At 35.7% G+C, this 14,999-nt stretch overlaps 1 protein-coding gene across 1 annotated transcript in view; it reads right to left on the bottom strand.

Annotated features, from left to right (window-relative positions):
• DPY19L2 (dpy-19 like 2) overlaps window positions 1–14,999 on the bottom strand; it is an 88,156-nt gene that overhangs the window by 14,512 nt on the left and 58,645 nt on the right. The window contains exons 16-18 of the mRNA XM_006734097.3: window positions 14,684–14,730; window positions 6,382–6,406; window positions 303–422 (exon numbers count right to left, since the gene is read on the bottom strand). Coding sequence (XP_006734160.1) covers window positions 303–422; window positions 6,382–6,406; window positions 14,684–14,730 — 192 coding nt within the window. The remainder of the gene's footprint in view (window positions 1–302; window positions 423–6,381; window positions 6,407–14,683; window positions 14,731–14,999) is intronic.

The following is a 14,999-nucleotide window of genomic DNA, read 5'->3' as shown; positions in this document are numbered from 1 at the left end:
TTTTGGTGGGCCAAGAAATTCTTGCCCAGACCTGAACTCCAAAGGCCTATGTCTGTGGATAGAATACTAACATAGGGGAAAGTGTACCTTGTCACTTATCATAAGAGTATCAGTTAAAATCTAGGAATAATTTTCAAAGCTACTGGAAATTGCTTTTATTATTCATAATTGATCATGAAATAACCTTTTAAATCATTTAAACCAAGTGTTTTTATATTTTGGATTAGTCAGCAAAGGCATGGTATCTACAGTGCTGTTGCTATAGTTACTATAGTGGAGTGACACAAAAATGAATACGTTACCCTTCGAGAGCATATCAAGGAAGCCATAACACACATGTGAGGTGTTAAAAACAACTTCAGCCTCATGATTAAAACGGCAAGGACAGTGAATGCTAACAGTTGCAATGTGTGAAAAATCAGCTGTAAAAACAAAACAAAATATTTTCACTTTATATATTTTTAAATTAATATATATTAAAACTATTATCATTCATTAGGACAAGGATCTTTTAATTTAGTAATAAGTCTGGTAATATTTATTCATTCATTCAACAAAGATTTAGCAAATGTGTATTATATGCCACGTACTATTCTGGGGGCTTTGGATACAAGAGTGAACAAAACAACAGTGAGTGATTTCTGCGCTTGTGAAGCTTACATTTTAGAACATTTAGTAAGGAAAGACAAAAATAGTCATGGCAAGTAAATGAATCCATTATATAGTCTCTTAGAAAGTGGCAAATGCAGTGAAGAAAGTGGAACAGGGAAAGGGGACTGGGAGTGCAGGGTGTGGTGTGAGGTTCCAGTTGCAATTGCAAGTAGGACAATCAGGGAGGGCCTCATTGAAGAGGTGGCATTTGAACAGGCCCCTCACAAGGTGAGGAAGTGAGCCACAGAGACATACAAATATGGAATGCTTCACAAATTTGCGTATCATTCAGTCAGCAACAAAAATTGTAGCAAAACATAATCTAGATTATTTTTAAAGTAATGGAATTATATATATAAATATTTGTACTGATGAGTAGGACACCCATTTTATTAAGACGGGGTTCCACTGAGCAAAGGTTTCAGACAAAACTTTTCTAACAGACATATTCATAAAATATCAACCAATTCTTCACTAGAAAAATAGACAAAGAATGCAACCAAAATTTAATACATATTAACTAAACATGTTCTAACTTGCTAATATTCAAATTAAACATTAAAGGTAACAAGATATTTTCACCTATAAAATGGACAAATATTAATACTGTTAAAGAAGATGCCATACACTAAAATAATTGGTACATTTCTGTAATTTAGCATTATTTATCAAGATGCTACAAAAGAGCCAACCCTTTTGACTTAAATTTCCATTCTAATTTAAGGGAATAATCAAGACCAAAAAAATGCCTGTACAAAGATGATCACTGAAGTGAATTTTTAGCAGCAAAAATACTAACAACCTATGTGACCAATATAGAGGAATAAGTAAGTTACCACATTTCCCACATGCATACAGCCATTAAAAGATTACATGTTAGTAGATTATTTAATGGCATGGATAGTTTTCAATGTGTATAATTATGTACATATGAAATTATTAATTTTGTGAAAACCATCTATGTGTATATATACATGCATGTGTGGGGTGGAGAAGGCTACAAAAATATGTACCTAAAAAGTTAATAGAGGTTATTTCCCGAATGGTGATTTTTCTGAATTTTCTAACACTTTTTAAACACGTGTTATTTTAGAATTAGAAATATCTGATTTATGTTTAAAACAGAATGCAAAGCTGTGTTTTTTCAAGTAAATATGTTCACTTAAATGAATTTGTTAATTTTTTCATAATTCTTGAATCCAAAGTTGGGATGTGGAAGATTTATTTCAAAATCAATCCTTCATTTTTCTTTAGTCAAACTCCTCTTTGGACAAAGTCGGGGGCATGTTGTGGAGGGAACAAAAAAACATCAACACACTTCACACCTAAATAGGTCTTTTTGGTTAGGACCATTAAATCACAGACTGGTAGATTACATGGGCCATCTTCTTTAATCATCTATCCAAAGCAGGGATCTCTTCTGTAAATCTATGAACTGGTTATTCACTAATTCCTGAAAAAGAATATGCCATAGAAGTGCCTATTATAATTATGGATAGCTGTAAATGTTAGAAAATCTTTCCTAAGACTGAACCAATGTCTCCCCATAATTTCCACACCTCTGCAACTGCACAAAATTAGTCTAACCCATTTGCACATGACAGTTCTCTATTATCCAAATGCTGTACTCATGACTTTGCACTAATCCCACCTTCACCCTTAGAAAGCTATTTTTAAGCTAAATATTCAGAAACTTGGATCATTAGTTCTGTGGTATCATAATTCTGGCTGCCTTGCTCTGGACATGGTACAGATCGCCCATGTTTTGTTAAAATGTGGCATCTAGGGGCACCTGGGTGGCTCAGTCGGTTAAGCGGCTGCCTTCGGCTCAGGTCATGATCCCAGGGTCCTGGGATCGAGCCCCATGTCGGGCTCCCTGCTCGATGGAGAGTCTGCTTCTCCCTCTCCCTCTGCCTGCCTCTCTGCCTACTTGTGCTCTCTCTCTCTCTCTGTCAAATAAGTAAATAAAATCTTAAAAAAATAAAAAAATAAAAAAAAAATAAAAATAAAAAAATAAAAATAAATAAAATGTGGCATCTAGAAACAGACTACCATAGATGTGGTTCTAATTTATGAAAGTGTACATCTGACTTCTCCCAACATGCCTTCCTTTGGTTATCCTGAGCCACAGGATGAGACTATCATCGTCTCTCCGAAATCCCATCACTTGTACTCTTTTTCCATCACTTCTACTTTAGCACCAACTGCTCATATGACAAGAATTAAATCCAAAGGAGTAATTCTTCTTGACTTTCCTCTATTATCTAAAGGCTGAAAAGACTCTGTTTTCATATGGACATCTGAAAGATCCTCACCATTTCCTTATCTTCCCTGCATGTTTTTTTTTTTTTTTTGTGGGGGAATGACACAGAATGACCATTCCAAATGGCACCACTTATGTTTGTTTTCTATTGTTATCCACATGCTCTAACCACTCTACTCACAGGCTACTGACTTTCCATGGACCTCTCTTGCCATAGTTATTTTATCTCCTATTCTATCAAATAGTTTTCTTTTTAACTACTAAGTAGAAGACAGAGGGCTACAGTCAAAAAGCACAGTCCAAAATCCTTTACTACCCTACCATCAATTTGTTAGTACCTCTTTCCACATAAAAATTACTAAGAAAATCCTCACATCTTTTAGAGGCTGGAAGCAAGGGAAGAAGAGAAGCTCAGGAAACTGTTCACTATCCATCCTTGATATAAGTGAGCCCAACTGGGTAAAGTATAAGGTAGCAGCTCCCAAGCATAAAGAAAACAAAGACTAAATGTAGAAGGCCAGTCCAAATGGCAGACTGTCCCTGTCAAAACTACCTTCCACCACAGTTGTGGAGATGTCTTGAAAACATGGTAGAGATACCCTTCACTGGCATAGTTAACAGAAGACAGAGTATTAACTGGAGCCCCAGAGGTCTTGGTCCAGAAGGTACGCAAGTTTAAAAGTGGGCATGTACACAGTGATTAACTTAACACTAGGCATTATTGTAACTCTCTTACATATAACTCATTTAATCCCACAGCCACCATATGAGATAACTATTGTTATTACTGCTGTTTTGGTTGTTCCCGAAAAGATGTAATGTAACTTGGCTATGATCACACGGCCAGTAAGTGGAAGAACAAGGATCTGGGGCCAGCCAACTCCCAAGTCTGCTTCTTTAACCACTACACTATGCTTCCTCTCCAGACAATAAAGTATTCAACCACATGGTTCTATTAGTCTGAGAACACAGAAGTGTACAGATCCCCCAACATATATCACTCAATCCATTTTTCAAAAGAAGTAATTCTTCCCTGAAATTCTGATTACCTTTTAAAAAGCCATCCTTTTTATGGCCAACAGGACAAATATATATCTACAACTCAGATCTGATTATACCTAATCTCTTGCTTAACAACAAAGTCCAGGATAGAGTTCAGCTTCTTTGCATACAAAGTCATCGTGGTCTGAACCTATGTCATTTTCTGCTACTTCTTGCATTTTCTATGCATCAGCAGTCCTGATTTGTCTGTAGCTCTGAACATAACATATTACCTTATGCCTTCTTTGTACATGCACATGCTTTGACCTTGGTAAATTCCTCCTTTAAGGTCATTAAAAAAAAAAATCTGTTCCTAACTACCCCATCTCCTTCACACAAATTTAATCACTTCTTCTGTACTACTTTTCTACCTACTCCCTTTGTCAAGGCACATATAATTATCTGTTCACATTGCTTGTCTTCCTCCACTACACATTAAATTCCACAAAAGCAGGGACCTGGTGTATAATAAGCACATAATAAAGATTGAACTGATTAGTATGCAGAATTAACATAAAAAATTAAAATGGGCAAAATAAGGATAAATGGAGAAATGAAAGACAATAAGAAAGCAAAATTCATGTGAGAAAAGAAGGCAGAAAATTAAGGAATATTGTGTTTCTAAAAAGCAGTGGGAGCACTGGGTATTATCCACAAACAATGAATCATGGAACACTACATGAAAAACTAATGATGTACTGTATGGTGATTAACATAACATAATAAAAAAAATTTTTTTAATAAATAAAGTTAAATGAGAAAAAAAAGCAGTGGGTTTTAAATACCATACAATAAATATAAAGTATGAAAGTGCACTGTTAAGTAAAACTGGGCAATGTGACAGGACTGATGTGCTTAACAGAATGATTAACAGCAGGGACTCTGCTGCCACATGGCCTAGGTTCATAGGCCTTGGTTCCACAGAGCTAAGGTCCCTTCAGCTTTGTGACCCTAAGTTACTCAACTTCTCCATGCCATAGTTTTCTTTCACCTGTAAAATATATAGAATAACTGTACTTACCTCAACGGGTTGTTGTGTGAATAAAATTATAACTATATGTAAATCACTTCTCCAAAAGCCCTGCACATAGGAAGCCATAAGTTCTGACTACTACTTTGAAGGCACTGGAAGTGGACTGTTAGTGTTCAAATGCAAGCTTTACTACAAATTAGTGGCAGACCTGAGGAAAGTTATTTAATTTCCGTAGGTCTCTATTCCGTGGCAAAGACCGCTTTGCTTTTCTTCTTAGACATGCAGCTAGACTCCATTTCCCAGCTCCCTGCAGTCAGGTGTGGCTGTGTGCCTGAGGTCTGGCTGAGGCCAGGAAGCTTACATTTCCATTTCCAGGCCCAGCCCTTACAAAAGCTCTAGTGCATGATCTTCCCTGTGCTTTCTCCTTCACTGCCTTGATGCAGACAAGCACATCAATCCTCCAGGGCAGTCTTCCCTGTTCTTTCTCCTTTGCTGACATGATGCAGACAAGCACATCGACCTCAGAAGCTACACACTGCAGATGGCCGAGCTATAAATGGAAGGAGTCTGGGTTCCTCAATCACTGCTTGTTGGGAGGGCCACCCACTAACCAGGAACTCCTCGTTTCAACTTTATGTGAGCAAAGAATCAAACTTTCCTAAGTTAAGTCCTTGAAATATTAGTGTTTGTCTCTGTTAACAACTACTTTCTTCTAATTAACATAATTTTCTGATTTGCAAAATGGGAATAATATTACGAGAATTAAAACAGCACAGTACATGGCACATAGTAACTATTAAAAAATATTTGTTATCATTATAGGCTGTTTTTATTAGGTCCAAATTCAGTTGCCCTCTCTTGTAAGTTTGGCCTTTCCTTTAAGACTCAAAGTGCTTTTACTTAGGAAATCATATTTCCAGCCCCTGCTGGGCTTTCTCTTCATATGCCACAAAGTAATTTAGCACCATATAAAATGTTGTCTTATTTGTTTCATGTCTCTGTTGAAAAATTATCTGAGGGCAGGAACACTGCTATACCATCTTCTGTATCCTGTAACACTCTAAGATTGTAACAGATTGCCCATCAAGTCTGGGTGTGGCCAAAGGCCACCAGGCACAGGGCCACAGATGTCTGCCCTGATGGGCTGAGGCTGACTAGCTCAGTGGGTCAGGAATTAACACTTTTATTGTTGAACGAATAAATGAATGAATGAATAAATAAATAAAATAACTTAATTATGCTCCGTGGTCATAAATGAGCCTTCTGTTTTTCAGAAATCCTGACGACTATTCAAAAACGATGAACCCATGGGAAGGATCAGCATTTATTAGCCATGCAGAACCACTGAGCCAACTGCTGACAGTGCATCCGCAGCGAGTCAGTACCTTTGTGAGGTATCCTTGAGCTAGAATTTAATACACAAATACAGCAGAGATTAAAATGAAAGTTTTACCTCACCATGTTCAAGGAGCTGTTTTCTGAAATAAAAAACATTCTCTATTTACTGAATGTTCATTATGATTACATATATATAAACTTCATTTATTTAAGTTTAAAAAATTTGATTCTCTCTAAACTACTCAGTAACATAAAAAATATTAGACAATATCACTAAAAATTATAGCAATTTGAAAGGCATGATTACATGATTTACATAGGATTATGTAAGGTATGTAAAAAAGCCATGCTTTGGTTAAGGTAAAATAGGTTTTACTGATTGCTGGAGATTGTACCTCTAGAAGGATTTAAAGAAAAATAATTTCTATGAAATATTCAGCCACGTAGAATATATACACTGCTTTAGATAAGTACTGCTGGACTTCTGAGTTGCTTTCATTTTTTACAACTATAAGTACCATGAACATCTTTGTACATAAAACTCTGAGCATCCTTGAGTGTTTCTTCAGGATAAATTTCTAGAAGAAAAGTGATTGGGTAAAGCATATAAGTATTTTTAGTTCTACAAAAATGTATGTCTAAAGAACCTACTGAACTCTAGGCACTGTGCAGTGAACACAGCCTGAATAGTGTCGATGCTGTTCTCCTCTTAGCCTGCACGTTAGACTCGTACAAGAGGTATGGACTGCCTGGTTCATCGTTCCATCGAGAAGATGGAAGACTTTGGTTTTATATGCATAAATCCATATTCTTCTACTATGGATTTTGGGGTTGGAGAGAAAAGTAACACAGTTCAAGTAAAACACTAAGAGGTAAGGAAGTTCAAGGGCACACAAAGATCCAGAGATCTTTTTTTTAAAGGCTGGTCAGGGGAGAGCCTGTCAGAAAAGCAGTACAATCGCCAAATTACTCTGCCTCCATTGCAGCTTGGCCCTGACTTGCCCAGTGGAGGGGGTGGGGCAGGGGGCTTCTCATCTGTCCTGAAATCTACTGGTCACAACGGGACCCTGCGGTGAGCCGCTGTGTGCAAGGGAGGACAGGCCCTGACAATAATTGCTGATGCAAATAAATCTAGTAGCTAATTTAAAATGTGAATGCACAACCAAATCTGCAAACATACAAATGAAACAGATAAATTGATAAAGAGCAATAACAGATGTTCAAAAAAGAGAAGCTAAAGCAAAAGATTAAGAGAACCAACAATTCTCTGAGGTAAAGGAAGATGTGAATGTTCAGATTAACATGTCCCATGAATTAATAAACATACAAAACACACACACTCATGTGTACATATGCACATGCATATCTCAAACTCCATAAATTTCCAGAGAGCAAAACTTTATATAAAAGTTCTCATCTATAATGTTCAATGCTAGAAAACAATAATTACCTTAAAAATGCTGAAAAAAAACCCAGAAATACCTATTAACCAAACCATCAACTTAATGTGAAGGCGAAGTAAAGGTGTTTCTCACGTAAAAAAGCACCGAGTAACCCTTGGGAGGGAGACACTGCGGCACTACCGCCCAGTAGGAGCTGCTGGGCACCACTCTGGAACCTGGGCTGCCCGTCCCCAACAACCTCGGGCACAAGCCCCGTGCGGGTCAGCTAGAGAGACATGGCTGCTCTGCATATGCCAGCATTTCCGACCCCACACACCAGGGCCTTAGGTGTGAAACTAATGCTGCAAGCTAGCCAGAACCCCAAGCCCGCTGTTACTTTCTGAGTGCCTGCACCCCAGACTCCAGCTTTGTGGCCACTTGATGCATACCCATGTCCCACAAACTGTCACCACTGTGGGCTAGCCAGGGGCCCACACCCTAAAGCCATTGCTGCTCCATGAGTGCCTGGGCCACAGTCCCTGAATCCATGGCTGCTCCATGTACACTCTCATCTCAGGACCCAGGTCCACCACTACTGTGGGCTAGCCAGAGCTGCTGGACCCCAGAGCTGCCACTGCTCTGCAAGCACACGAATTCCAATCCCCATAGTTGCTCCATGGGCACCCATGTATCAAACAACACCGTCACCACTACAACCAGGGCATCCATAAGATGAACCCAGTGCCAAGGGGGATCCCCTTGGCCATGACATGCTCCATGGGGGAAAGATCGGGTGGTCCCCAGCAGCTTCACCACTGCAAATCCTAACAGATCACCACCATTACAGATATCCACAGCCTTGGTCATCGAGGAGCCCTGCAATCTTCATTGATGCTAACCTCGCTGATAAAGGTGCACAGGCACTATACTGCTGAGCCTTCCCCAGGAATGGAAACAGCACACCTTACCCAGCTGGCTCTTTACACCCACCTGCAGGTGAAGGTCTTTCCTCACCAAAACTAGTCCCTGAAGTCTGAAAGAGGTGATTGCTCCATCAAATGTGAAGACATCAATGAAAGGCTATAAGAAACATGAAAAATCAAGGAAGTATGACACAACCAAAGGAACACAATAATTTTCCAGTAACTAACCCCACGGAAATAGAGATCTGTGAATTGCCAAAGAATTCAAAATAATTGTTTTAAGAAAGATCGGTGAACTTCAGAGAATGTAGACAATACAGTAAAATCAGGAAAACAATCCATGAATAAAACAAGTTTAACAGTGAGCTAGAAGTTATTAAAAAAGAACAAGAAACATCTAGAGGTAAAGAATACAATGAATGAAAATGAAAAATGCAATACACAGCATTCCATCCAACAGCAGGAGAATACACATTCTCCTCAAATGCACACAGAACATTCTCTACAATAGATCCTATGTTAGGTCACAAAACAAGTCAACAAATTTAAGACTGAAATCATATCAAGTATCTTTTCTGACCACAACAGTATGACATTAGAAATCAATAATAGTAGGAAAGAGAGAAAATTCACAAATACATGGTCAAAGAAGAAATCAAAAGAAAATAAAAAACACTTTGAAACAAATGAAAATAAAAACACAACATACCAAAACTTACGGGATGCGGCAAAAGTTCTAAGAGGGGATTTTATGTGATAAATGCTTACATTAAGAAAAAAAGATTTCAAATAAACAACGATACACTTCAAGGAACCGGAAGAACAACAAACTAAGCCCAACATTAGTAAAAGGAAAGAAGAAACAAAGATTGTAAGATAAATAAATGAAACAGAGACAAGAAACAATAGAAAACATAAATGAAACTAAGAGCTGGTTTTTTGAAAAGATAAACAAAATTGATAAGCCTTTAGTTAGACTAAGAAAAACAGATTTAAATAAATAAAATCATAAATGAAAGAGGGAACATTAAAATTGATACCACAAAAATATGAAAATTATACACCAACAACTGGATACCCTGAAGAAAGGACATATTCCTAGAAACGTACAACCTACCAAGACTGAATCACGAAGAAATAGAAAATCTGAATAGACTTAAAACTAGTAAGGAGGTGCACCTGGGTGGCTCAGTGGGTTAAGCGTCCGACACCTGATTTTGGCTCAGGTCAAGATCTCAGGTCGTGGAATTGAGCCCCACATCAGGCTCTGCATTCAGTGTGAAGTCGGCTTGTCCCTCTCCCTCTGCTCCTCGCCCCCTGCCACCCCCACTCTCTCTATCTCTCTCTCTCAAAAATAAATAAAATCTTAAAAAAAAAAAAAAACTAGTAAGGAGATTGAATCAGTAATCAAAAATCTAAAAAAAAAAAAAAAAAAAAAAAAGGAAGACCAGATGGCTTCACTAGAGAATTCTACCAAACATTTAAACAAGAATTAATGCTAATCTTTCACAAATTTTTCCAGAAGATTTAAGAGGAAAGGACATGTTTTATCTCATTTTACAAGGTTAGCATTACCCTCATACTGAAGTAAGATGAGGATGATAAAAGAAAAGAATATTGTAGGCCAATATTCCTGATGAACATAGATGCAAAAAACCTCAACAAATACTAGAAACCAAATTCAACGCGATTTGCCTTAAAAGGATCGTGTAACATGAGCAGGTGGGGTTTTTATCTTTGCAATGCTAGGCTAGTTCAATATACACAAATCAATAAATGTGATATGCCACATTAACAGAATGAAGGATAAAAACCGTATGATCATCTCAGTAGACACAGAAAAAGCATTTGACAAAATTCAAAACCCCTCCATGAGAAGAACTTTTAACAAATTAGGTACAAAAGGAATGTACCTCAACATAATAAAGGCATGTATGACAAGCCCAAAATTAACCTCATACTCAATGTTGAAAAATCTCAAAGCTATTCTTCTAAGATCAGGAACAAGACAAGGATGCCCACTCTTACTATTTCTCTCCAGCATCGTACTGGAAGTCCTAATCCATTCAATTAGGCAAGAAAAAGAAATTTAAAAAATAATAAAGGTAGAAGTAAAACTATCTATGTTTGCATATGACATGATCTTATATGCAGAAAACCCTAAAGACTCCATTAGTTAAAACTAATAAATTAATAAAGTTGTAGAATACAAAATCAACACACAAAAATCAGTTGCATTTCCACACAATCACAATGAACTATCTGAACAGATAATTTAGAAAACAATCTCATTTATAATAGCATCAAAAAAAAAAAAAAAGCACTTAGGAATACATTTCACCAAGGAGAAGACAGACCTCTACACTGAAAACTGAGAGACACTGATCAAAGAAACTGAAGACAACACAAATAAATAGAAAGATATTCTATGTTCTTGGTTTGGAAGACATTATTTAAAATATCCATACTACCCAAAGCAATCTAGAGATTCAGTGCAATCCCTATCAAAATTCCAATGACATTTTTCACAGATATAAAAAGAACAATCCTAAAATTCATATGGAACCACAAAAGACCCTCAAGTTCCAAGAAAATCTTGGGAAAGCAGAACAAAGCTACAGGTATTACACTTCCTGATTTCAAACTGTATCACAAAGCTACAGTAATCAAAACAGTATGGTACAAGAATAAAAATGGACACATGGAACAATGGAACAGAATAGAGAACCCAACAATAAACCCATGTGTATATGGTCAATTCATCTTTGATAGGGGCACCAACACACAATGGGTAAAGGATAGTGTTTTCAATAAATGATGGTTGGAAAATTGGATATTCACATGCAAAACCATGAAATTAAACTCCTATCTTATACCAGTCACGAAGATTAAGCTGCAGTGGATGAAAGGCTTAAAAGTAATACCTAAAACCTTAAAGTTCCAATGAGAAAAAAAAAACAGGGGAAAAGTTCTTTGACAGGGGTCTTAGCAATGATTTTTTGAATCTGACACCAAAAGCACCAGCAACAAAAGCAAAAATAAACAAGTGGGATGACGTCACCTAAAAAGTTTCTGCACAGCAAAGGAAACAATCAACAAAATGAAAAGGCAACCTATGGAATGGGAGAAAATATGTGCAAACTCTGTATCTGATAAGGGGTTAATATCTGAAGTAAATAAGGAACTCATACAACTCAATGGCAAAAAAAATAAATAATCTGATTTAAAAATGGGCAAAGGACTTGAAGAGACATTTATCCAAAGAAGAACAGGAAAAATGCAAATGTACTCAATATCACTAATAAAGAAATGCAATTCAAAACCACAATGAGATATCACCTCACTCCTTTTAGAACGGCTATTATCAAAAAGACAAAAGACAAATGTTGATGAGGATGTAGAGAAAAGGGAACCCTTGTGCATAGTTGGTAGGAAAGTAAACTGGTACAGCCATTATGGAAAACAGTATGGAGGTTCCTCAAAAAATTAAAAATAGAACTACCATATGATCCAGCTATCCTACTCTTGGGAATATATCCAAAAGAATCAAAACCCATATTTTGAAGTGATATCTGCACTTCCATGTTCATTGATGCATTATTCACAATAGCCAAGATATAGAAACAACATAAGTGTCTGTTGATGGACAAATGGATAAAGAATATGTGGTATATACATATAAGCAATGGAATATTATTCAGTCATAAAAAAAGAAGGAAATCTTGCCATTTGTGATAACACGGATAAACCTGGAGGGCATTATGCTATGTGAAATAGGCCAAAGAAAGACAAATACTTTATGGTATCACTTATATGTGGAATCTATAAAAGAGAAAAAAGTCAAACTCAGAAACAGAAAAGAATTATGGTTGCTGTGGGTGCATAATGGGGGCTAACAGGGGTGATGTTCATCAAAGGGTACAAACTTTTAGTTATAAGATGAAGAGAAACTAATGTACAGCATAGTGACTACAGTTAATAATACCATATTATATAAAGTTTGCTAAGAGTGTAGATCTTAAGTGTTCTCACACACAGAAAGGTAACTTTGAGGTGATGGATGTGTTAGATGTGTTAATTAACTTGATTGTGGTAATCATTTCATAATGTGTATAAATATATATATCATTGTGTTGTATGCTTTAAATATATTCTTATTTGGCAAAAAATGAAAATTATGAAAGAAAATATTTGGAAATAATTTAATGATTTTGATGTGGGTGTTTCTAAGCAATAAACACACACAGAAAATGTATAGTTGTGACTGTATAGAAATTTTAAACTTCTGTCAAAAACCATTAATAAACTATAAACTGATATCCTAGAAGAAATGTTATATACATGTAATAGGCAAAAGGTTACTGTCCATAATTTAAAATATCCCACACATCAATTTTCAAATGGTCAAGAAATGTAAGTATGTCACACACATTTGGAAGATGTAAAACTTCACTGGTGAAGACTGATAAAATGAGTTCCTTTTTTTTAACCTGTCAGAAAGAAAATGTTAAAGTTTGATAATACTGGTGTTCACACTCTCAGCATAAGTTCTCAGTATTTACCAAATTATAAATACTCATATTATGATCTAGCAGTCCCATTTCAAATATTTTGAACACTAAAATAAGTATGCAAAGAAATATGTACAGATATGTTCATTACTCTTAGCACTGGTTGTTATGACAAAAAGATAAATATAATCTTAACCCCCATCGCTGTGGGAATGGCTAAATACTTGGTAATCACTCATTATATGATGAACAATAAAATGTGGAGACCACATACAAAGTATGAGGAAGATCTAGGCAGACACCCAAGATACGCTATTAAATAAGAATAAAAAGTTACATAATAAGACTGATTCTATTTTTTTTATAAAAATATTGTGTTTTTGGAAATGTTTTCTAGAACGATACATACAATTTACCATCAGCACCAGTGAGGAGTATATCTAAGGGAGAGAAACACTCCCTCTTTTCTTGAAATATTATTTCATCTGTATGCATTACTATATGCATGTATTATTTTGTAATTTAAAAAATTCCTCTACACACACACACAAGGCTATCACTTTTAGGAATGTAATCACCTCCTTATTTTGAGCTAAATATCTTCCACCCTTTGGTCCCCTTGAGTCTGTCCTCTTCTACACTGTACCCTCTCAAATATTTGAAGACAGCTGGCATGTACTTCTCAATCTTCTATTATTCAGTTAAATATCCCAGGTGCCTTCATGCATTCCTTATGTGAATAATTCTCAGAGCTCTAAAAGCACTCCTTTTACAATGTCAAGGCATTTTCCTCTGGGCTCCATCTGACCAGAACAAAGTAGAGTGGGTCTATTAAGCCCTTTGATTTGGATTTCCACAAATAAGATTTAACCATTTCAACCATAAAGTTCTATTAAGCCCTTCTGACAACCATATGAAACTGTTTACTGAAAATATAAGCATGGAGTACGGGGCTCATGGAATCTCTCTGTACTATCTTCACAATTATTCTGTAAATCTGAAACTGTCCTAAGAAATAAACTTCATTAATACATCAAATTTAATCATATATCTACAAGTATAAAATGTAATTTAAGATTTTCCTCATAAGGAAGTTTTCTTCACAATCTCTCAAGTCCTCTAGCAATGTGTGATTCATGTTTTTCTCACATAATTTATGCCAGTGAAGTTAGTGACTTCACTTAAACCACCAAAAAAATGTGATACAACAAATGGTTTTAACAAAAATGGCAGAAAAACTATTTCATGAATACACAGAAAAATAATTATATTTTCTCTGAAAGTTAAAAAAAAGAATTGCCAAAACAAAACTTTAGCTTACTTCTGTTTATGGACTTTAAATTCTAGTCATATATTAAAATTAAACTAAATTGATTTGAACTTTGAGTTAATTCAAATAGAAATATCTCCAAAACAAGTCCAAACACATAAAAGAGATATCTAAGAATAATACATTCTTTTTTTTTAAAGAGAACATCTAAGATTGGTTCATGTCTCTTTTCTTAATCAAAATGCTGGTTTAATACACATTCATTTGATATTACAGTAGATATTTATTAACTGAATATACTATGATTTAAAAACAATTATGATATAATTACCTTAGATAAGTGTTTGCAGATAAGACATATAAAATATCACGATAAACCTGTGAATAGAATAAATTAAGCTTTTCTAAGGAATTATGTGATATTTAACATGCTCTGATTCATTAACATAAACACCCTCACTAGAAAGAAGTGTTTTTATTGTTAAAGTGAGTCCTCAGTAACACTTTAATCCCATCTCTGCCTCAGGCAAATATTTTCTTGAAGTTCTAAATTCCTCTTTTATTAAAAAAAAAGAAAGAAAGAAAGAAAAGGGTATTGGGGTAAATCTTTTTTTTTGTACAGTTTTTTTTATGTTATTATGTTAATC

Source organism: Leptonychotes weddellii, chromosome 12, assembly GCF_054177405.1.
Source record: "Leptonychotes weddellii isolate Sample4059 chromosome 12, ASM5417740v2, whole genome shotgun sequence".
In the NCBI taxonomy this organism is placed as follows: domain Eukaryota; kingdom Metazoa; phylum Chordata; class Mammalia; order Carnivora; family Phocidae; genus Leptonychotes; species Leptonychotes weddellii.
The sequence above is the reverse complement of the archived record's forward strand: the minus strand, read 5'-3'. Positions and strand labels throughout refer to the sequence as shown.